The sequence below is a fragment of the Salpingoeca rosetta genome (genome assembly GCF_000188695.1).
Source record: "Salpingoeca rosetta unplaced genomic scaffold supercont1.38, whole genome shotgun sequence".
Lineage (NCBI taxonomy): Eukaryota > Choanoflagellata > Craspedida > Salpingoecidae > Salpingoeca > Salpingoeca rosetta.
Window position 1 is genome coordinate 680,104 of NW_004754896.1, and position 24,318 is coordinate 704,421.

General features: G+C 57.1%; 5 protein-coding genes across 5 annotated transcripts in view; 4 read left to right on the forward strand and 1 right to left on the reverse strand.

The window, feature by feature from the left end:
* Positions 1 to 131: 131 nt before the first annotated feature.
* PTSG_10643 (uncharacterized protein) lies at positions 132 to 7,367 on the forward strand (the record flags this gene model as incomplete). Its single annotated transcript, XM_004988121.1, has 8 exons — positions 132 to 282; positions 483 to 589; positions 792 to 1,022; positions 1,254 to 2,766; positions 3,102 to 5,671; positions 5,889 to 6,053; positions 6,228 to 7,083; positions 7,321 to 7,367. 8 exons carry the CDS (start codon positions 132 to 134, stop codon positions 7,365 to 7,367), a joined length of 5,640 nt encoding a protein of 1,879 aa, XP_004988178.1.
* Positions 7,368 to 8,734: 1,367 nt separating this feature from the next.
* PTSG_10644 (uncharacterized protein) lies at positions 8,735 to 10,579 on the forward strand (the record flags this gene model as incomplete). Its single annotated transcript, XM_004988122.1, has 2 exons — positions 8,735 to 10,184; positions 10,509 to 10,579. 2 exons carry the CDS (start codon positions 8,735 to 8,737, stop codon positions 10,577 to 10,579), a joined length of 1,521 nt encoding a protein of 506 aa, XP_004988179.1.
* A 345-nt stretch (positions 10,580 to 10,924) lies between these two features.
* PTSG_10645 (uncharacterized protein) lies at positions 10,925 to 16,230 on the forward strand (the record flags this gene model as incomplete). The annotated part of the gene is made up of 5 exons (XM_004988123.1): positions 10,925 to 14,713; positions 15,048 to 15,184; positions 15,396 to 15,568; positions 15,726 to 15,758; positions 15,929 to 16,230. 5 exons carry the CDS (start codon positions 10,925 to 10,927, stop codon positions 16,228 to 16,230), a joined length of 4,434 nt encoding a protein of 1,477 aa, XP_004988180.1.
* Positions 16,231 to 16,383: 153 nt separating this feature from the next.
* Positions 16,384 to 23,707, reverse strand: PTSG_10646 (uncharacterized protein). Its single transcript, XM_004988124.1, has 14 exons — positions 21,990 to 23,707; positions 21,609 to 21,709; positions 21,219 to 21,301; positions 20,738 to 20,923; positions 19,994 to 20,364; positions 19,586 to 19,741; positions 18,496 to 19,338; positions 18,030 to 18,240; positions 17,749 to 17,817; positions 17,403 to 17,459; positions 17,192 to 17,311; positions 16,996 to 17,061; positions 16,621 to 16,860; positions 16,384 to 16,459 (listed from the first exon to the last, which is right to left on the reverse strand). The coding sequence occupies exons 1-13, from the start codon at positions 23,430 to 23,432 to the stop codon at positions 16,787 to 16,789; spliced, it is 3,780 nt and encodes a 1,259-aa protein (XP_004988181.1). The 5' UTR covers positions 23,433 to 23,707; the 3' UTR covers positions 16,384 to 16,459; positions 16,621 to 16,786.
* Positions 23,708 to 24,116: 409 nt separating this feature from the next.
* Positions 24,117 to 24,318, forward strand: part of PTSG_10647 (uncharacterized protein) — a gene marked incomplete at both ends in the record, with an annotated part of 1,022 nt that continues 820 nt past the window's right edge. Inside the window, one exon of the mRNA XM_004988125.1 lies at positions 24,117 to 24,206. Within this exon, the coding sequence (XP_004988182.1) occupies positions 24,117 to 24,206 (90 nt within the window). The remainder of the gene's footprint in view (positions 24,207 to 24,318) is intronic.

The following is a 24,318-nucleotide window of genomic DNA, read 5'->3' on the forward strand; positions in this document are numbered from 1 at the left end:
CTTCCCTCACAGTCGTCCATCTCCACGCAACTGCGTCACCTCTTTGCTCTTAACAATGATGTTTTTTGTTCACAGATGTCAAGCATTGGCTGCCACTTCAACATCTACGAAAACGCGCAGAGCGACAACCCATGGGACTGGTTGGACACCCGTCCAACGGTAAGTGGGTTGTGCTGGGTCGTGTTGACTGTGATGATGATGATGATGATGATGATGATGATGATGATGATGATGATGATGATGATGATGATGATGATGATGATGATGTGTGGTCCAGTGTTGGTTAATTGCGTTGTTCGTCTTTGAGACACTTCCGGGTTGTCACAGCACTTCGCCTCTTCACGCTCAATCTGTGTGTGTGTGTGTGTGTGTGTGTGTGTGTGTGTGTGTGTGTGTGTGTGTGTGTCTTTGTGTGTGTGTGTGTGTTTGTGTGTGTTTGACGCGCTTCTGTGCTTGAACGACCATCACCACACAAACAACAGAAATCGTACAAGTACTCGAGGATCTTGCGTGGCAACAACAAACAATGCCCACGAGCACCGACATTGGTCAACGACTGCTGTTCTCTGTGCTTCTGTTGTCGCCCAAGGTATCCGTCCTCTTGGTTGATGGGCGAGACAGAAAACTCGAAAGTGGTGAGTCTCAACATCAACAGCCGTGTCATGTCACATCACTCAAGTCACGACCTGTTTCCGGTTTCATGTGCGTGCTGCTTGATCACTGCTGCATGAGCATTGTTACCGATGTCGTCTCACGTGTTGTACGCCGCACGCTTGCATGCGCCTGAACAGAAACAACGCCATTGCTGCATCTTTGAGGAGCCCAAGGACGAAGATGAGAGTGGGCGCCAAGGCCTGTCTCACAGTACCAACGGTGGTGGAAGACGCAAAAGCGTCAAGGCGGGTCGTGTGCACCACATCATATGCCGCTCAAAGGAGGAGGCGGAGATGCTCGCCATCATTGGCGTCAAAGTGCGGCACATCAAGCGCAACGCCGACATGGCCGAAAAGGCAAACAGCCTGGTGCGTGCGTGCGTGTGTGTGTGTGTGTGTGTGTGTGTGTGTGTGTGTGTGTGTGTGTGTGTACGTGTGTACGTGTGCGTTTGTACTTTGCACGCTCATTGCACTTCCAAGTACTCTGCGTGCCCATGACTTGTGCACGATCATTCACCTTCACCCTGACTTGACACGGATTAAGGCTTTTCACGCATCCTCACCACTCTCGTTTCCGCCATTTGCATTGCCTTGGGGCAGCGTTTTCTGCTGGAAGCCGTGATGCGCCTGACCAATAACATGCCTCCACAGCACGTCGGCTTCTCCTACCGCTCGCTGGACAACAATGATCGCCGTCTTGTGGAGCCGACAGGTGTCATGTACAACGACAAGCCCGTGTACTCTGTGCGCGGCTCGCTCGCGTCCTACTTCTACTTCAACAACGAGCAGTGGGTCATGGGCACAGGCACCATGGTCTCATGCTTCTGCACCAAGAGGCGCTTCAACCCCCACACTAACTTCACCCCATCCATGATTGTGGCGCAGCAGTGCGACAGCCCGCTCAACTTCGAAACCATCGGCTGGAACCCCCACAAGGTCAAAGAAGCTCATCCAGCCAGCGTTCGGCAACAGGAAGCTGAAACCATCTTCACACTTTCCGCAAGTCTTCGTGCACCTGTGCTGACGGCCCAGGACCGCATGGCCTTCCCCAATCTCAAGACGCCACTGGTGACGCGCGAGCCCAAAGCTGAGCCGCAGCCTGAAATCACACCATCTTCTGACGCCCAGCAGCAGCAGCAGCAGCAGCAGCAGCAGCAGCAGCAGCAGCGCGATGCTGGCGAGTCCGACGCTGGGTGTATGGGCTTTTTCCGATGCCTCACTCGTATCTGCTGTTTCCCGTTGTGCTGTTGTTGCTGTTGCAACCGGGACTCAAACAAGTTCGTGGTGGACCCTTCCTCCAGCCCAGACTTCTACGACTTCGTCCTCCACGCGAACGTCACAGTGAAGCTGCCGGAACTGCTGCAGCGTCTCGCCCAGCTGTGCGAAGACCCACTCCTTGCTGACAACATGTGCACACGTAGTCAGCCGGACCAGAAGACGCCACTACGAGAGTTGGTGGACAAGCTGTCGTGGCGCAAGCCGCCCATGGCAGAGCCAATCACTGCCAGCGTTCTCGCCGTCATCGACGAGGTGACCGCGCACGCCGCCTTTGAGAAGCAGCTCGCCACGGAGCAAGGCCTCAGTGGTTTCCAGGACAACGAGTTCGCCGTCTTGAAGCAGCACGAGTTGGAGGCCAAAATCTTGCGCCACCGCAAGGGTCACGATGAGGATGTGGTCAAGGGCGCCATTGAAAAGGTGCGGATGCACCTCAGCCGCGACATTCTCCCCGCCATGATCCGCCTCCTGCACAGCGTCGTGGCAAAGGGCGAGGAGTGGCAGTTTGCGTCCGTAAGCTTCGCCGGCATCCCTAACGACGACAACCACCCAGGCCACCTCAGCCATGGTTTCTTCAACCGCTGCTTGCAGAACACCAACGGACGACGCATGTACCACAACTCGCTCATCCACCGCACCATTTACTGGACGGGGCAGCGCTGGGAGGTGACGAGCGACGTGAACAACAAGGAGCAGGTGGAGGCATACTCGAAAGACGACGTCATGTCCCCAGACGCTGCCACCAGCTGGTTCGTGTATGTCACCAAGAGGACTGAGGGCGAGTTGACCAAGGGCTTTCAGGAAATGGAGCGCGTTCGCGTCGTGGAGCCAGACACAGGTACGACGGTGATGTCGTGCGTGTGTGTGTGTGTGTGTGTGTGTGCGTGCATGTGCATGTGTGTGTGTGTGTGTGTGTGTGTGTGTGTGTGTGTGTGTGTGTGTGTGTGTGTGTGTGGGTTAGGCTGGCATGGGACTCGCCTAGGTGCGTTATGAGGTGCAATTTAAACGTTCGATCGCTCACATCTTACATACACACACCACGTCGCAACGCACACAACACACAACACACACACACACACACACACACACACACACACACACACACACACACACACACACACACACACACACACACACACACACACACACACACACACACACACACACACACAGGCATGCGCTCGCGCTACACGGGTGCGCTGATCAACAGTGTTGTGGACATGATGCGAGCCGTCGACCTGTGCGTCACGCAGGGGTCCGATGTCATCCTCAACCTGAAAGGGTTGCTCCAGCACGCGGTGCGCCTCGTGCGCATGGGCGGGGACGCTTCCTTCGCCGACACCAGCTTGCTCACACTTTGTGGCCTCGTGTGCAAGCTCTCCCCAAAGATGGAGGGCGTGCACGACGTGATGGTGGAGTGCCTGCGCCACAACTACTTTGACGCCTTCGTGCAGGGGTTCTACCACACCTCCCGAACCACCATCGGCAAGCTGCCCAAGTCCTCAAGCACAGACAGCTTCGACCACAGCACGTACCCCTTTTACCAGTTCCTTGAGCACATCTTTGCCGCACGCAACCTTCTGTACGGGCTGAGGTTCCGCCTGCGTAGTGGCGCCCTTGTCCCGCATACGTTCAACGGCGCCGTGGGTCAATTCTCCAAGGACCAAGTGCTGCAGATGTACGAGACGGGGCTTGATCGCTTGCATGGCCTCATCGCCAAGTACGTTGCGTTCCGCATGTTCTGCCTCTTCCTCGACGCCTTTGGTCGGTTGGGCGATGTCGTGCGTCAGGGCACTGAGGACTTGCTGGAGGCAGGGCGACACGAGAACAAGCAGCTCGTGCGTGACAGCAAGGATGCCAGGCACAGCAGCAAGGATGGCGAAGATGGCAGAAAGAATGGCGACGATGGCAAAGACAGCAAGAAAGGCAACGATGGCAAAGACAGCAAGGTCGAGGAAAAGGATTTCATAGACATCGACACAGAACGGAAGGAGGATTGGGTGGAGTGCCTAAGCCAGGGGGTGTCACAGCTGGTCAAGTCCCCTGACTCTGTAGAGGTGTTTGCCCGCGACCTTCCGTACGCCGCGGCAGAACTCACACTTGTTGTTGAGGAGGCGGTGACCAACACCATCAGCCAGACCGCGAAGCCCTTCCAGCACCGCATCTCCCAGCACGTGATCAATCTGCTTGCCAACATCACGGAGCACGCCGTTGAGCGCGTGTCGAGCCAAGAGGAAGAGAATGAGGAGGAGGTGGTGGAGGAGGAGAAGGGTGGGCCGAGCAAGGAGGAGAAAGAGAAGAAGAAGGGTGAGCCGATTCAAGACGCGCAGAAGAAGAAGAGGAGGCTCAAGCCCAGGGCGGGTGCGAAGAAGAAGAAGAATAAGGACGTCCGGCAGACCAAGGAGGACAAGAAGAACAAAATGAAGCAACGCGCTTCTGAGCCAAGCATGGAGGAAGAGAAGAAGAAGAAGAAGCAGGAGGAGGAGGAGGAAGAGAAGAAGAAGAAGCAGGAGGAGGAGGAGGAAGAGAAGAAGAAGAAGCAGGAGGAGGAGGAAAAGAAGAAGAAGCAGGAGGAGAAAAGAGAGTACCAGCGCAAGGTGGAGCTTGTCTCCTCCGTCATCTTCCAAGCCAACCCCGTGCCCGTGCTCGTGTCCCTGCTGCGAGGTCAGAAGCAGGACAGCAACGTCTTCCGCACCACGGCCCGGCTCAGCACCCAGATGGACTGGTTCACAAGCGCCCTTCGTGCCCTGGCCAACCTGGCCAAGTCGAAGAAGGAGCACCGCCTGCGCATCGTGCACGAGGGCCTCACCCCTGTCCTCCTCCGCTTCCTCATTGTCGGAAACCTCAAGCTGCGGCACAACGCCACGCGCTGCCTCATTGAGACGCTCCAGTTCACGCAGGAGAGCGTGGAGCAGTTTGTCAAGGAGGAGGGCCACCTCACCGTGCTGCGCCTGGCCAAGGAGGCGACGAACAAGGCCATCACCAGCGTGGACACAAGCCTCGAAGGCGCCCTCTTCAGCGTGCTTGGCGCCGTGTGCTCTGTGCCCGCGGGCGCCAACGCCCTGGTGGACGAGCCAGACTTTATGGAGCTGCTCTCCAACGCTGCACTCGAGCAAAAGGAGCTGTACACGTCCGGTGGCGGTCTCAGCGGCGCGCGCCTCAACATGTGCGACAAGGTCAACCTGCTCTTCCTCCTGCTCACGGAGTTGGAGATTTCCGACAACCTTGAGGGCGTGCAAGCACAACTGTCAGGCCTGAAGGGTGAGCTGAAGGAGTCGTGCGAGTTCCAGAACAGGCTGAAAAACGTGCTGGTCAAGATTGGGGAGGTCAAGCCTGAGGGGGGCGACGACACGGGGAACGCCGATGCTAATAGCGCACAAGATGAGGCCGTCGACATGGGCCAGAACGATCCAGATTGGCAGCCAGAGCACGAGAGCGACCGTGATGAGCTTCAGGCGGGCGAGCTCTTGTCGTGTGACGGCGTTCCCTTGCGGAAGGACGAGACGTATGTGTACCAGCTGGCCACACTGGCCAATCTGTGTGACATGGGCGAAGAGCATGAAACGAAGGACGGGAACGACAAGAAGGAAGAGAAGGGGGAGAACGGAGAGAAGGAAGGGAAGGGGAAGGCCATGTGTTTCTTGTCTTACTCTTGGAGTCACAAGAGGCGCTTCCAGAAGCTTGATACGTATCTCGAGAACACTGGCTTGAAAGTCTGGCGCGACGAGAACGAGATTTTCAAGGTACGTGTGTGCGCGTGTGCGCGCGTCTGTGTGAATACGTTTACATGTGTGTGTGTGCGGGCGCGTGTTATGTACTCTTTGTGCTCGTGAGTATGTGTATGTGTATGTGTAAGCGTGTGTGTGTGTGTGCGTGCGTCGCACGGTGCTGTGAATTGTGCGCTCTCACCTCAATCTCACATCAAGTCACATTATTCGTTGACTTGGCTTGCGAGTGCAGAAAGCCAGCATGCTTGAGAGCATGGCCGGTGGCATCCATGGGTCTGCGTGCGTGATTATTGACTACTCGCCAGAGTATGCCAAGTCGCACAACTGCCGTGCCGAGTTACACTATGCCAATAAACTGCGCAAGCCGCTCTTCTTCGTCAAGACGACGCGCAAGAATGTATGTTCTTTGTCATCGCTTGTGCGTTGCATCCTGATCCTGATAACCAATGCACTGCGTCTAGGGCTAGCTTGATGCTCCACATGTCAACAGGAACTCACATTGTACTTCAACACACACATGCACACACACACTCACACACACATACACACACACACACACATACGTGCGCAGCCACCGCCTGCGTCAGCGCTTGACTTTATTCAAGCCGGACACTTGTACGTGGACTACTCCAAGGTCAGTTCGACCAAAAGTGTCAAGAATCTCAACAAACAGCTGCGCAAGCAGATAGGGGCACGTCTCAAGCTCCCACCATTCAAGGACGACGCAGCAGATGCTGACGAGGACGAGGAAGAGGAAAAGGACGCCCTAAATACCTTCCTCTATTTGGCCGGTGTCGCCAAGTACTCGCGCGAAGCGCTTTCCGATCACGGCGTCACTTACCCGCTGCTCAAGTCGCTGTCGCGCGAGGACCTGCGCCACACGGGCGTGCTGATGAGCGACATCGTGAAGATAGAAACGTCAATTAACGAGTGGATGTCACGATTCAATGAACAGGTTGCAGAATGTCTGTTGAAGATTGGTATTCGGCATCCCAACACTGTGGATGTCATTGCTCGGCTCAAGATCAGCACACCCGAGGAGCTCAGGCGTTCGAAGCTCATGTGGTTGCGTTCCAAAGGGGTCGACGAGGAAGATGCCGAACGCATTGTTGACTTCTTCAAGCCAAAAGAGCAAAGCAAGCAAGGCCCCCCGCAACAGGCGTCCTCTGCTCCCTCGAATCCCAGCACTAGGCAGTCAAAGGTGCAAGTGTCCACCTCGTCAATGCAACAGCAGCAACAGCGTGGGCATGCACAACCACCGCCACCATATCGCTCGGCACGTTCAACCATGGAGCGTCCTCTACCACCCACGCCAAGCATGGAACCAGTCACAGCCCTCGAGCAGGCGTCATCCTCCAGTATGCACCCAGAACTGTTTTTCGACAGTCCTCCACCAGTACCGCCACGCCGTATCACACAACACCAAGGTGTGTGGGCGTGTGCATGAATAGAGAAAAGGGCGTGTACGGGTGTGTGAGTACGTGTGTGTGAGTGTGTGAGTGTGTGCGTGCGTGCACGAGTGTTTCTGTGCGTGTATGTGTGGGTGTATATGTGTGCGTGTGAGTGTATTCGAGTGAGCGAGTGGGAGCAATAGCAACGCCTTCCTCCTTCATTTCACTGGAGCTGTGCTGTCACTCACGGTGTGATTCACTCACCGACAACAGATGGCTTTGGATTTGACGGGGCCGTTTTCGACGTGGATGAGCCTTGAAGCCACGACGAGTTACTTGTGTTTCATGCTGCCTCGACCAACGCTTCATTCCCCCTTCTGTCTTTCACTCGCTGACTTTTGTTCCATCCCTGATCTTTGTTCATTTCACATCCAACTTCTTACAACCGCACCCATGCACGCGCCCACTTCACCCACTCACTTCGCCCTCTCACCTTCCTCACCACAACCAACGCTTTGCGAGCATGTTGGCCCCGTGTTTGTCTTCGTTTGCACGTGTTGAACCTTTCTCCTGTCCTGCAACAAGAAGCACCGCACCAGCTGAGCGACGACCGCCAAGCCGCTGCTATTGCCACTTGTTGCTGAACCCATTTCTCTTTCATTGCTCTGTTCTCACTCTCATGCCGTTGGTGCGGGATGTGTGTTGTCGTTGTGGTGATGTGTAGTGACGTTCATTCGCATCCAATCACACTGGCACCCGTTTCTTTCGTTCGTTACAGCCACAGCCACACACACACACATGCCTTATTGAGTTGTCACACCCCATCCCAAAACACAGAGAGCCAAAGTTAAGCTGTGAACGAGCAACAACGACGTTGACGTTACACTCAGTGGAGTGAAAGTGGGGTGGGCGACAGGGAAAAGGTGTGTGCCTGTGTGTCTCCATGTATGAGAGAGAGAGAGAGAGTGTGTGTGTGTGTGTAGGTGATGCGAAGGCTTCACACTGCCACACACTGCCACACACACACACACACACACACACACACACACACACACACACACACACACACACACACACACACACACACATCGTGTGATTCAAGTTTCCCGGTTTTGATGCGCGTTGGTCCTTCGGTCGAATTCGTATGCTGCATTTATTTGTCCTTCACCAACCTTCGCCCCATTCAGTTTTGAAGCTTCCGTTATCGCGGTCAAACACATCCTGGTAATCCCAGGAATCTATGTTTCTGCGTATGACCAAGTCATCAGCAGAATGCAAGCACGCCCAAACACCCGAGGCAACCTCGGCCAAGAAGGCAAAGGTTTAGTTGAGCAACGGCACGCAAGTGCGACCCATTCGCCACCCCACTTGTATGTGGTTGGACGTTGTTGCTTGCTCGCTGGCTGGCTTGCGTGCTGCAACTTCTATGCACGCGCAACAGCCAGCAATAGCACTCGAGAACGGTGCGACATGCGACATGAGACCACCCCAGCACTCCATCCACTGGCCTCCCGCAAAGTTCTTCACCTCCTCTGCTTGCTTGCGAGCATCTGCACTGGTTTCCATTTTCCACTCACGGCAAGCCACCGCAAACAACACCAGCCCAAAACGCGCAAGCACAGCCGACCGCACAGCAAGCAGCCAGGTGAGGGGAGACACAACGATGATATCGCCGCTTTGCAGACGCATGTTGGCGACAGCAGTGGCCATTGCTCTGTTTCTGTGCCTGCTGGTGGTTGTGGGCAAAGCAGGAAAGGCTGGAGTCACCAGAGACGACCTTGGTGCACTGCACATCAACACCACAGATCCCATCAACGAGCCTGTGCTTGTGAACGGGGTGGATGTGCACAGGGAACTATCGACACTGCTAAGCGTGGATGAGGTGCACACGAGCAGCTTGGAAGCGCAGAAGGGCGTGAACGATGCTTTGGTGAGCACTGTGAGCACACAGGCGAGCACGTTGGAAGCACAGCAGAGCGTGGATCAAGTCCTGATGAGCCGCATCGAATCGCAGACGAACGTGAACGACGCGCAAGCATACATGTTGGACGCTCACAAGAGCAGGCTGGACGCACAACAGAGCATGAATGAAGCACTGGCCAGCTCGTTGGCCGCTCAATCGAGCATGTTGGAAGCACAGCAAATCATGAACGAAGCACTCGAGCGCAAACTCAGGCAGCAGGAGCGACAACTGTGCCCACTGCTCAACCCGCCTTCAACGGACATCACCACCCTCGCCAACATCGGGAGCGGAACCGAAAAATGGCGCGGAGGGGTGTTGGGTGGCAGCAACCTTATCTACGGCATTCCATACCATGCCACATCCGTCCTCATCATCGACCCAGCTACCAACACTGTGGACACAACCACCCTCTCAGGCCTCAGTTCCTTCGGAAGCAAATGGGGAGGCGGCGTCCTCGCAAACGAGCTCATCTTCGGCTTTCCACATCACGCTTCTTCTGTCCTTGTGATCGATCCGCTTTCAAACACGTTGGAGTTCATCGGTGGCGTGCCTACTGGCGGGGACAAGTGGATCAGCGGCGTGGCAGCAGACAACGGCCTTATCTACGGCATTCCTTGGCGTGCAGGCTCTGTGCTCATCATCGACCCTGTCGCTCGTGTCGTTGACACCACAACCATGACTGGATTTGGAGACGAAGTTGACAAGTGGTATGGCGGCGTACAAGCAGACAACGGTCTCATTTATTGCGGGCCAGACAACGCGGAAGCGGTCCTGATCATCGATCCAGTCACCAACACAGCCGACATCACGTCCATTTCCGGCTTGTACGGGAGTTTGAAGTGGCATGGCACTGTGCTGGCCAAGAATGGCCTCATTTACGGCATCCCAGTGAGCGCCACATCCGTCCTCATCATCGACCCAGCCACCAACACAGCTGACACGACGTCCATCTCCAGGGTCCCGAGCGGTGGTGACAAGTGGCGCGGCGGTGTTCTGGCGCCAAATGGGCGGATCATTGGCATCCCCTACTCTTCCACTTCCGTGCTCATCATTGACCCTGTCGCCAACACAACAGACACCACATCATTGCCGATTCCAAGTGGCAGTCGCAAGTGGTGGGATGGGGTGCTTGCAGACAACGGCCTGGTCTATGGCATACCGCACGACTCTCAAAGTGTTCTTGTGATTCACCCCAGTTGCTGAATCCACACGCCAATCCTCCATCCTGTCACTGTGTTTCCAACTTCTTCAGCAACATACATCATCTCCCTGTATGCTGCTGTTGTTGTTGCTGCTGCTGACAGTCTCACTCATGGTCGGTCTCCTTCCCTTCGTGTGTCATCTTGTCTTGTTCGGTCTTGTACTTGCCATGGCAACATCATCGGTACCCCGTACCACTCATCGTCCGTGCTTCTCTTCGACCCAACCACAAACACCACTGACACGACCACCATCAACAACCTTACCGGCTCCTTCAAGTGGTGGGATGGAGTTCTAGCCAACAATGGCCTCGTTTACGGCATTCCACGCAACGCAGACGCTGTGCTGGCCATTGACCCAAGCTGCTGAGCCTACCCGCTTGCTTCTTCTGTGTGCCACTGCTCATTGGGACAAAGGCGGAGTCCATTTCAACTCCAGACCTTGACTGTTCTACTGTTGCCTGCCTTGTTGAAATCTGCCCCGTTCACCCGAAAGGCTTTGCCGTGCATCGTGTTTGCTACCTTCGAAGTCACCCCCCCCCCCCAACTGCTGCACTTCCCTTTTGTTCACTCGCGCGTCTGTTTCCCCGTTCCTTTCATCGCCTGCAATGCGCCCGTCTTCGTTTCTTCGCGCTTTCCATCACGTCAACCTCATTGAGAAGTACAATGTTCCCAGCTGTCTTCTTCATCACCATCATCATCGTCAGCGCCCAACATGCCGAGCCACTTGGCGGTGCTTGGCCCCGTTGCGCCCTGTCGCATTGGCGAGAATGTGGTGGTGGTTGGCTTTCACCGCAACAGCGTGCCCATTGTCCGTGGCGGGCGCCTGAAGACGAGCATGCGCCTCAAGGTGCTGTCCTCCGCCACGGAGCTGGATGTCGTCGGCAACAACGCGTCGACACAGCTGCTGTCGCGCCTCGATGCACGCGGCTCTGACGGTGGCAGGGGCTTGCTGTCCCTGCTTGGCTTCCACCTCGCCTCCTCCCTCATCAAGGCGCAGTCGACATCATACTTCCGCTCCGCCCACACCCACGACAACCTCCTCACCTTCCTCCTGGGCCACTTCCAGCTCGCACACATGAGCACCAGCATACGCAGCACCACCACCACCACCACCACGATTACGCCTGCGTCGCCCAACGCACCCCCACCACCGCCACCATCATCTTCATCATCAAACAGTGACGACAGCAGCAGCAGCAGCAGTGGTCGGCGCCGACGCCTTGTGCTGGACGAGGACAAGTGGGCCTACACAGCGCTGTATGTGGAGGTGCGCGTGTACGATACACTCGACGGGCAGGCGCAGGGCGGCCTGTCCGCCAACGTCACGCTGGCACAGGGCACCGGTGGTATTGTTGAGCACGACATGCACGCCACCCTCGGCGCCGCGCTGTCGTTCCGCGGGAAGCTGCAGGCGAGCGTGGCCGGCGCTGTCGACTTCAACGACAACGACAAGACGATGAGCATTGCAGGCGAGGTGGAGACGCCCCAGTACCCGGCGGCGTGGGTCGCGGTGGACACGTGGTGGACGTGGTGGGAGGACGGTGACGCGCTGCACATCAACACCACGCACACGACCACATTTATGGAGAGCGGTGACCAGGCGAGCGGGCTGCTGCGCATCCAGGCTGACAAGGCAAGCAACGAGCTGATTGTGCACCACACGATGACGAGTGACCGCGGGTTTGACACGACGATGCAGGTGCTGCGCGCCAACGCATCTACCCGCGACACGCGCGACTACCACATCCTGGAGGTGACGGTGAGCGAGGCCGCGGTGGCGGTGGACGAGGAGAGCAAGCTTGCGCTGGACGAGTGGCGTGGCATGTTGCTGCAGGTGGCACGCGCCAACAGCAGCAGCGGCGCGCACGCCATCCTCATGACCATCGACGCCGACCTGTCTGGCGTGGCGCTGGGCGGACCAACCACGTTCACCACGCAGCTGTGGTCGGACGACGGCAGCACCATCGTCATGGACGCGGAGCTGAGCGGCGGCACCAACGCCCTCCTCACGTGGCACTCCAACGTCACCACCAGCGACACGCCCCAGTATGACGTCATCGACTTTGACGTGACGCAGCTCGGCCTGTACGCGGACGGCGACCCCATCGTGGCCGTGGACACGTGGCACCGTTTCCGTGTGATGACGGTCAAGGGCGGCGTGTTTGACGTGGGCACGCGCGAGCTGGTGGTGTCTGTGCTGGTTGACTTTGAGGGCAGCGCACTGCCGCAGGACGCCGCCACGCTCATCGCTGATGTCAGCGGCAACGGTGAAGTGATTGACATTGACGTTGCTGCCGTGGGCGACAACACGCTCAACATGACGTGGCACTCCAACGCCACGGCGGCGGAGGACGCAGACTACGACATTTTCCTCTTTGAGCTCCCGCGTGCCGGTCTGTACTGGAACGACGATGCCTTCTTTGCGGTCGACACCTGGCACCAGTTTGTCATCAAGAGCCTCAAGTCGGGTGGTGGTGGTGCTGGTGACGACCTGAACGACTTTGAGGCGTGGGTGCTGTTTGACATGGAGGTTGGCGATGAGGTCGCTGCGATCAGCTTTGGTGCGTGGTACAACGACGGCGTGGTGTCGCTCAACACGTCGTGGGCAGGCACGGACGCGCTGCTGTTTGCACTGCACGTCAACGCCACCAGCACAGAAGATGCAGACTACGACATCTTCCTCCTGGACATGCCGCGTGCCGGCTTCTACTGGAACGACGACGCCGTGTTTGCCGTCGACACCTGGCATCAGTTTGTCATCAAGAGCCTCAAGTCGGGTGGTGGTGCTGGTGACGACCTGAACGACTTTGAGGCGTGGGTGCTGTTTGACATGGAGGTTGGCGATGAGGTCGCTGCGATCAGCTTTGGTGCGTGGTACAACGACGGCGTGGTGTCGCTCAACACGTCGTGGGCAGGCACGGACGCGCTGCTGTTTGCACTGCACGTCAACGCCACCAGCACAGAAGATGCAGACTACGACATCTTCCTCCTGGAGCTCCCGCGTGCCGGCTTCTACTGGAACGACGACGCCGTGTTTGCCGTCGACACCTGGCATCAGTTTGTCATCAAGTCTGTCAAAGTTGACACTGACGACCTCAACGACTTTGAGGCGTGGGTGCTGTTTGACATGGAGATTGGCGATGAGGTTGGCACAATCACCTTCGAGGAATGGTACAACAACGACGTCCTCTCTTTCAACCTCTCATGGGCCGGTGTGGACACACTGCTGTTGACCGTGCACGCCAACGCCACCAGCACAGAAGATGCAGACTACGACATCTTCCTCCTGGACATGCCGCGTGCCGGCTTCTACTGGAACGATGATGCCTTCTTTGCGGTGACAGACTGGAGCGAGGGCACGATCAAGACCCTCAAAGCCGGCAGCAGTGCTGCGCTGAACGACTTTGAGGCGTGGGTGCTGTTTGACATGGAGGTTGGCGATGAGGTTGGCACTTTTGCATTTGAGGAATGGTACAACGGCGGTGTTCTGTCGTTCAACTCATCGTGGGCTGGCACGGACACAGTGCTGTGCACCGTACACGCCAACGCCACCAGCACGGAGAACGCAGACTACGACATCTATCTCCTCGACATGCCACGTGCCGGCGTCTACCGCAACGGCGATGCCGTGTTTGCTGTCAAGGACTGGGACCACTTTGAGGTGTGGTCGGTGAAGAGCGGAGGCACACCCTCGCCCAACGACGTGGTTGCGTCGTTCCTGGTCACGCTGGAGGGCGACCTGGTGCCCAAGGGCGAGATGAGCGAGGATTTCCACATGGCATCGCGCGACAACAGCTTCAACATGACGTCCACTGTTGGGTTCCCCGCATCCTCGGTCACCCTCGTTGTGATGCGACAGGAGGTGGACAGCCACAACTACGTCACCTTTGATGTCACCCGTCACCTGCACGGGATTGCTGTGCCGGAGGCGTTGGAGGACTGGCACGCGGACCTGGCCCTGAACCTGTACGACGATGGCCTGGGCAACTGCCACTTTGCCAACGTGACCGATTTCGTGTTCACGCATGACCTCACGCGCGTATTTGTTGTGCACCCGCACTCGCTGCTGCACCTCTGCGATGACACGCGCACGCTCGGGATTGACCTGCTGTTTGGCGTGACCACGCTTGGTGGCGCAGGTGGTGACGCCGGTGCTGTGGCCATGGTGCTGGACGCAGACTTTGATGACGCAGACAGCAGTGGTGGCGGTGGTGGTGGCGATGACTTGCGTGCAAGCATTTCGCTTGGCCACTCGATGGTGCGACGCCCGGAGGAGGGGCCCGTGCAGGCGTGCGGTGTCCTGACGGGCGATGGGGATGGCGTGGATGCAACGGTGGAGGTGTGCGAGTATGTGACAGACTCGTCCGAGGCTGAGGTCGCGGACGGCAGCGCGCGTCTGTTCTTCCAGGAGACGATGGGCATCGAGAGCACGGGCATGAACATGACGTGGTCGCTCTCGGGCCTCCTGTTTGCCACCTCGGCTGGCTCAACCTTGCCAACCGTGCCCACCATCTCCACGACATCGTCATCGTCATCGTCATCGTCATCGTCATCGTCATCACCAGCATCCTCCTCGTCGTCAATGTCAACCAGCTCCTCTTCCACTTCGACGGCTCCGATTGCGACGAGCAACGAGACAACGACACCGCCAATCTTCACTAGCAGCAGCAGCAGCAGCAGCAGCAGCAGCAGCAGCAGCAGCAGCGGGCCGACTACAACCACAACTACAACAACGGAGGCCGAGACGACTGTCGCAACGACGACCACCGCCACGACCACAACGACGCCCAACTGTCGCAACGACGACCACCGCCACGACCACAACGACGACCAAGAAGAAGCTGCGTGCGGTGAAGCTCAAGTTTGTGTTCCTGAAGGATTTCAGCGAGTGGACGACGGAGGCCGAGAACGGCACGGACAGCGACGAGTACAAGGCGCGCTACGATCTCTGGCAGGACCTCCTCAACAAGGGGTGAGCTGAAAGGGGGGAGGAGGGGTTGTGTGTGCATGCGTGCGTGTGCGCGTGGGTGGGTGTGCGTGTGGGTACGGGTGTGCGTGTGCGTGTGCGTGTGTGGGTACGGGTGTGCGTGTGCGTGTGCGTGCAACTTTTGTTCCGTTTGGGGCACACTTTGACACTGTGTGTGTGTGTGTGTGTGTTTGCTTGATTGATTGTGTGTTTTCAGGCTGCTCGACCTGCTGTTGTCGCAAGTGATCAGCGAGGGCGCGCAGGAAGGCAGTGTCGTGTGGAATGCGCGCGTTGAGGATCGTGAGAAGGAGGACGTGGACGTCATCAAGACATCCGTCATGAAGCAAGGCGTCACATTCGCCTCTCTCGGCCAAGGAACCGTCCAAGGCGGTGAGTGTGCTGTGTGTGCGTGTTGTGTGTGTATGTGTGTGTCTGTGTGTGTGCACGTGTGTGTGTGCACGTGTGTGTGCGTGTGCGCGCGCTACGTGCACCGAGGCAAACTTGCTCACAGGCCGACGTTCTGTCCGTGTGTTTGTTTCGGCAACAGACGTTGTGGATGACGACGGCAGCGACGACACTGGTACGTTGTGATGCGGCCTGCGCAGGCGTGTTTGGGCTCGCCTTAATTGCGGCACGTGTCATGCAGCGCATCATCACGCGCCACTTACACCCCCCCCCCCACACACACACACACACACACGCACACACACACACACACACACACACACACACACACACACACATCCGCAGGTGTGATTGTTGGAGCGGTGCTCGGCACGATTGCCGGCGTTGCGCTGATTGCGCTCATCTTTGTCCTCTACAACCGACGCGGGCAGCGCGAAGAGGAAGAGGCCGCCGAGAAGAAGCACGAAGAGGAGCTGAAGCAGCAGCACCATCACGAGCAGCAACACCACCACCGCCCGCACGAGCGCCGACACAACGTGTACGAGGCGCCCGCTGCTGTTACGGGCGACAAGACAGACAAGAGCAGGCAGCGGCCAGGGGAATACCACCTCGAACACCACCACCGGGCAGTGGAGGTGGAGGTGTGATGTGTGTGTGTGTGTGTGTGTGTGTGTGTGTGTGTGTGTGTGTGTGTGTGTGTGTGTGTGTGTATGTGCGTGTGTGTCATGAAAGGTGGGTGGGAACCGTGCTGCATTGACCACATGGCGCAAACAGGTGAAAAAGCACAGGCGAAACACGAACCTCCATCGTGTTTTGTCGCATGATAGCGGGCCGTGTTGTCGAGGATGCACACGCCAGAGACATTGGTGGACGTCACTGCATGTTCACAGAATGTTGTGAGTGGCAAGGGGAAGAGCGGATGCAAACCACACTTGCAAGCAACACACACACACACACACACACACACACACACACACACACACACACACACACACACACACACACACACACACAAACACACAAACACGCAAGCCCACCTGTTGGTGTATGTGCAGTGGCATAAACCGTCTCTTCTGTGTCTCCGCGCGCTGTTTGAGATGTCATATGACGGGAAATGAGAGCGTGCGTGCGTGCGAAAAAAAAAAAAAAACTGTGGCTGGAGTGATACGCCTTCCCCACCCGCAACACCGCTTCCATCCATCATCACTCCACTACCACGACAAGTGTTTTGGTGCGGTGCATGCCTGGAACAACATATTCGCCAGCAGCGTCCAGCCCTGAGAAAAGGAGTGGACAGCACATGAGGTGTGAGGGCATGTGATGCGCCCGTTTCGAATGCACAGCGCAGCAGCAACAAGTGGGAGATTACACGTCAGAATCGGCAGCCTTGTCACGCATCACCACAAACACACCAGACAGCGACGCAGGTGTCATATCCGTGTACACCGGCTGCTCTTGGTTCACATCGGCAGTGCCGGCTGCGTGGTTGTGTGCGAGTGTGTGTATGTGTGTATGTGTGTGTGTGTGTGTGTGTTTGGGGGAGGGGTTGTTAGCTCACACACACACACGCACACACACACACAAACACAAACAAACACACAGACTCACGTATTGCGAAGCCCACGACTTCCTCTGCTTTGTCGTCGCCTTCAACTCCCTGTGAAACCTCGATATAGTTTCCATCCTCGTCGTCATCAGCGCAGTTCCCGGCGATGGTGTGACTGGCACCTTCATGCAGTTGCTCGTGAATGAATGAGTGTTTGTGTGCGTGTGTGTGTGTGTACGGAGTCACTTCAGGTCAAGGCGTTCTCGTTCTCACCGAGTGTGTCATAGTGGACGCTGTTGGTCTTCGCGGTGTGCGTGCGAGTGCGTAATCCTGAACATGAACACGAACGGCGCACATACAGACAGACACACACACACACACACACACACACACACACACACACACACACACACACACAAATGCATGCATGCGCATACACGCACATATTCACACAGGCGTGAGATTTGCACGAGCTGCCAGCAGCTTAGGGTTTGTGAGGGCACGCACTAGCACACGTGCGTACATATGCTCATACATACAAACGCACAACCACATGCACGCACACACACACATGTACAAACACACACACACACCCCCCAACACGCGCGTGTGCACTGACGAAGTGTGTTGTAGTGTGATTCTGCATCTGAGCTTGATTCATCGATCATGGCTTCTTGTCCCATCACGTCTGCATTCCATGAGCGCAAGACAGTGCGTGCGTTACTCAGCAACGACATGCGCATCGCTGACATCGAGAGTGAAGGCGCGTGTTGACCTGCAACCGCACATCACATACACAGACACAGACACACAGGCACACATACACACACACACTCACACAGCCATAGACACACACACAGACATAGACACACACATACACACACACAGACATGGTCTTACGTGTTGGCATGTGCAGCGGGTTGAAGTTCATAGTGATGGGCGACTCTTCATACGCCGGGTTTCGCTGCAAACGGCAAACGCTCGATCCCACCACCCCTTCCGCTGCTGTTGGTGTAGTTGTCGTCGCTGCTGCTGTTGGTGATGGGGGCAATGTGTGCACCGTTGATTTGGCACCAGCCATGCGTCGACGAAGAACGATAACAACGGCGGTCTGCGAAGTAGGCGTGTGGGTGGGAAGGTGAAGTTGGAAGTGAGGGTGTGGGTGCAAATTTGCATGGGTCGGTGTATGCATCATGTGTAGGTGCAGGCATGTGAGATTGTACACGTATATGCATGCAGCAAGTGTGTGCATGTGTGCACGTGTGATTGTGCAACTGCACGTGTGCATGGGTGCACGCGTGCATGGGTGTGTGTGTGAGTGAAAAAGAGACAGGATTCACCAACGCACACAAGGTTGGCTTCTCACCACGATGCAAACGAAGGCCACAGCTCCAGCTGCGCCAGCAATCACCGCAGCGGACTGTGACGACGACGATGACGATGATGAGGAGGGTGGCTGGTACGGGTAAGTGGTCATGTTTCCCACGCGGCTGAAGAGCACACATGTGCCGTTGAGGGTGTGGAGGTTGCGCAGGCAGTCTCGAAGGAACTGCAAATCCCGCCATGCCGCCGACATTGCATTCATGCGAACGCCAACTTCAAAGAGCACCGATCCCGCAGGAAAGGCAGTCTTACCGCCGCTGCTGCTGCTTGCGTCACTGATATCGCTGCTGGTGGTGGTGGTGGTGGTGGCGGGATCTGTGGCTGAAAGGATGACGGCGGTGTTGGCGTTGAGTTCCAACGTCTGCTCGAGCTCACGCTCCAACATCTGCAATGGCGCGCGTGGACGCGTCTCCACCGCCACCGCCAGCACCCGCCGCTTCCTCGCCGGAGGCACCAGCGGGTCAATCACAAGCGTGATGCCAACAGCTTGCGTGTTCCCGCTGTTGTCGCGTGCGCGTATGCGAACCGGATGCGCACCGGGCACGTGCGTGTCGATGGGAGGTGAGGTCGGCAGCACAACGACGGCGAGTGACGACACGTCACCGTCCACAGCATCAACGACACGGATGTCCACGCGCACACGCCGTACCGCGTCGCTGCCAAACAGCACATGCACGCGTTGACCAGTCCGTGGCGTCTCGATCACGGGCGGTGTCGTGTCGACGATGACGACAGTAAAGCCTTCAATGGCAGTGTTGCCGGCAGCATCGCGAACGCTGTAGCTGACGCGAACACTCGCACCGGCGGGGCCAGCAGCAGCCACAGCCTTTGTCCAGCGTGAGGGGGTGCAACATCACCGCATGGCGCCATGTGAGCAGCAAGTAAACGCAACACACGCCAAACAACCGCGCACACCACACGTACGCACGCGCATACAAGGCAATGCACACGTTCCTGTACATACGCAGCACACACACACGCACACACAAGAGCACGCACACACGCACACAAGGGCACACACATTGGTACAAACGACACACGCGCTTGTGTCAACAAACGCATGAAAAACTGACCACTGGAGTGTCTGTGCGGCTGATGCTGGCTGGTGGGATGGCGCCATCGAGGGCGTCGGCGGCAGTGACAGTCGGATATGGAAACGGGGTTGCCCCCTCGTGCATCACCGTCGTGTTCCACGCAAATGGTGCATCAGCGAACACAGCAGCGAGGACCTTGTGATTCGACACAGCGTCCCATGAGGTGGTGACTTGGAATGAGACGGCGAGCAAACAAGGGAGCCAACAAGAGAGCCAACGTGAATCGCGCACACACACACACACAGACACACACAGACACACACACACACCCGCGCGCGCGCAGACACACACAGACACACACAGACACACACACACACACAGACACACACACACAGACACACACACACACACACACACACACACGCAAACGCAGACACACACACATACTGGCGGCGTTGTGTCGGCGACGATGACAGTGCGCGGTGTTGGCGGGAGGGCGTTGCCTGCTGCATCGGTCACATCCGACCAGTACAGAGCAGAGTACTGGCCAGGCTCGTCCAGCACCACGCCGGAGGTGTCCACGTGTATCGCCGTGGGCAGTGGGGTGATGTCGCCATCAACCGCGTCGTGAACAGCAATGTTTGACACGAGAGTGGCCGGACGAGGGAGGGTGGCGGCCTCCAGCATCAGCGCGGGCGGTGTGAACACGAAGAAAGGTGGCGTGGTGTCCACGACGACGATGATGACGGTGCGTTGCACCACTGTCACTCCATCGCGCATTACGGCGTACGCAATGGTCTGGTCGGCCGATGGGAACGCTGACGCGTGCGGTCATAGTGTGTGTGTGTGTGTGTGCGTGAGTGTGTGCGTGAGTGTGTGAGTGAGTGAGTGAATGCGTGAGTGAGTGAGTGAGTGAGTGTGTGTGTGAGTGTGTGGGTGTGTGAGTGAGTGAGTGAGTGAGAGAAAGAGAGAGAGTGAGTGAGTGAGTGAGTGAGTGAGTGAGTGAGTGAGTGAGTGAGTGAGTGAATGAGTGAGTGAGTGAGTGCCGGTGTGTGTCGAGAAGGGGGCGGGAACTGACGCAAAGCCTGCTGCGAACAGTGGTGTTGAAGTTTTATTGTCTTGTTCGCTGCAATCTGCTCAAACAAACGCACGCACACACAGGCACACACACACACACACACAAACGCTTACCGATGGAGATGCTGTTGGTGGTTGACGTGGCAGGTTGCACAAAGACAATGCTGGTGTTTGGCGGAAGCGATGGCTGCAGCTGTCCTACAGGGGGCACGAATTGGCCGTTTGCATTTGCCTCCACGACAAAGCGGTTGGATGGAATTGTGGATCCGTTGTCCGGTCGAAGCAGCACAATGCGCAGCTCTGGTGTGGTGCGACAACACGGTCAGTGACATTCATCGGGGCATTGTGTGTGTGTGTGTGTGCGTGTGTGAATGCGTGTACGTATGCGTGTGTCTGTGTGTGTCTGTGTGTGTCTGTGTGTGTATGGGTGTATGGGTGTACGTATGCGTGTGTGTGTATGGGTGTACGTGCATGCGTGTGTATGGGTGTATGGGTGTGTGTGTGTGTGTGTGTGTGTGTGTGTGTGTGTGTGTGTGTGTGTGTTCATATTAATGGATGAGGGACGCAAAAATCGGGGCTAGAGACAATGACTGACCTTCACATGCGCGGTCTTGTGTCAATGTACATGGTCGAACTTCGACTTCATCCCCTGCACACGCCCTGCAAGCCTGACATTGCCTGAAACGTGTTCAAGCACATGTTGTTACATTAAACCAACCGGAGCACGCGGAGAACGGTTGCGTGGGTGTCATGCGTGGACGGATGGTGAAACAGGCAAGTTGTGCTCTACCTTGGTGCAACCCCCTTTCCATGCTCGAAACTAACTAACCCCCCCCCCCAAACACACACACACACACACACAACACACACACACACACACACACACACACACACACACACACACACACACACACACACACACACACACACACACACACACACACACACACACACACACACACACACGCCACACACACACACACACCTGTTTGAAGTGGAGGTTGGCGAAGCCAATTCGAATTGCGTAACGTTGCAATGGCGGATTTGGCGACAAACGCGGTCGCTGGTGGCAGTGGATTGCGCAGCCTGCACAAGGATACCAACCCGAGCCAGCAACAAGAGCAGCAGTAACAGCACCACCAGGCGCAGCCAGCGTACCACAACGTATAGGAGTGGCATGACGTGATGAGTCAGGACACAATTGAAGCAACAAGCCCAATACGGACCAGCACGCACAAAGGTGCGTACAACCACACACACACACACACAAACATGAATAAAAGTATGTGCAACCACACACACACACACACACACAATATGCATACACACACACAAACAAACACACACACACACACACATTACGCACCTCATACTCGGTGCTGCCGACGTCACAGGGTACAGATATGTTTGCACACACACGATCATGAAACAGGGTCGGCGGTTGCTGTTCAAACTGAGACGGTGTACACGGCGTCAAAGCGGCGCACACGCGATCAGTGCTGCTTGTGCCGTCGCCCAAGATATATTGCTCGGTCAGCACGGCACACGTGCGCCAGTTGACACACGACCCTGCACCATCCGCGGTGACGTTGCTGAACGTGCCATGTCCACACGCGACACAAACGCGGTCGATTGTCGGCGTTGGCGGCTGCTCCTCGACAAAGCCCGGGCGGCACAATGTTGTGTTGAGGCACATGGTCTGGCCACCAAGCGGCTGGTAGTGTGAGGGTGGCGCACACGGCTGGCAGCTCTGGGATCCCGACGTGCCCGGGGCACACTGCAGCTCCTCGCAGGACCCCGTGTTGGCGGTGGTGTTGGTGATGGCAAACGGGCACGCCATGCAGGCGGTGGTGCCATCTCGGTCGTGGTCGGTGGTTCCCTGTGGGCAAGGGATGCATTCTCGCGGGGAGGTTGGTGTCTCTGGGACTGACTCAAAGTAGCCGGGAAGGCAGCCGCATTGAGCGTCAGATGTGGTGATGCAAGGCGTCACAACGTGCTCGTGCGGACCAGCGCATGTCGTTGTGCATGCCTGGCACACACGGTCCGTGGTGAGGCCGCATGCACACAGCTCAAACTCAAGCCCATCCACGCACCGCGTGCACGCAGTGCAGGTGGCCGCTGTTGTTCTCGTGCACGGTTCCGCGACAAACTGCTCAGCATCCGCGCAGGCGTCACAGCAGAGGGTGTCTGACGTTGACGTGCACGGCGTCGCCTCAAACTGAGACTGTGCCTCGCATGAGGTGCAGGGCTCACACGCGACGCTCGACGAGCCACAAGCGTCCACGTATGCTCCGGGCTCACACGCGGTTGCGCAGTTCACGCACACGGTGTCCTGTTCTGGCATGCAAGGGGACGCTTTAAAGTGGAAGTGGTCGCACACGGTGCATGGCCCACACACGAATCCGCTCGGGCTTGTGCCGCTTGTGTCCACCGTCCTGGTCAGGCCATCCCTGCACTCGCAGCCGGCCGGAAAGCCCTCCACAAACGCCTCGTCCACGCACAGGCAAGCGTGGTCCGTGTGGGGACAGCCCGTTTCGCCGGACACCTCGTACGACACGTCATTGCACGGGTTGTCTGTGCAGTAGAAATTGGGCTTAAAGTCCTGAGCCGCGCACTGGTGGCGGCTGCCCGCCATCACTGCCACCATCAGCACCACTGTCATGGCCACTATGGCACCAGCGCAACGCGATGGCAGGCGCAAGTGCGCGCGTGGGTGCAAGCGCGGGTGTGGGTGCATTTCAGCTGTTGGTGCTGCCGGTGCTGCTGCTGCTGCTGGTGCTGCTGGTGTTGCCCGGCACTCACCCGCCATTTGACGTGTGCGTGTGCATCAGATCAGAGAAGCCAGGGTAAAGGGGAAAATGCACGCCGAGGTTTGTGGTCGATGAGGCAAACAGTGCTTGTGTCAATGTCAGTTGGTAGACCAGTCAACGCAAGCAGACCTCGAAGAACGGTAGCAGCTGCAGCGGTGAGGAGAGGGGATGATGCGACCATGACGGCGGTTGCCGTCACAGTGAAGTCATTGTGTGGTGGTGGCTGTTGAGCTCGCGTTGCTTGTTGTTGTTGTCCTTGTTCGTTTGCTTGTGGTTGGGAGGAAAATTGGTGAAAACCTTCAACGGCTTTTCTACAATCACAACAAACAAGCGAAGGAGAAAGCGCTCCGCACTCGCTGTCCTACATCCAGCAAAGCAGCAAGCAAGAAGCCATCCCTCCATCCATCCGCTCCCCTGTTTCACTTGTTTCAGTCCTGGCGATGCGGGCAGAGTGGGCACTGGTTGCTGAACACCTGCTGTTGCTGGCAGATCGAAGAGATCGCCTGCATGCATCGTCCTCATCCGGTTCCAGTGCATTTGCTGCGACGAGCGCTGACGAAGAGGATGTTGCCGTTGCTGCGGTTGTGCAGGGTGATGTTCATGACCCCCGCAACACACACACACACACACACACACACACATGGCACGCCACAAGGGGCCGACTTGCTGTTCTCCACACGATCATGGGTAAGGCCATGGGCGCCATCTGCTGCGAGATGAAGGAGCGTCACTCTCCGTTCCACGTCGGCGACGTCAAGTACCATCTCGGCTTGGTGCGCAGTGTGGTGTCGTGCCAAGCGCACGCAGGCTGTGTGTATTTGGGGAGTGCCTTGGGTGCTGAATGTGTGTGCGTGTACGTGCGTGTGTATGTGAGCAGGTGTTCAT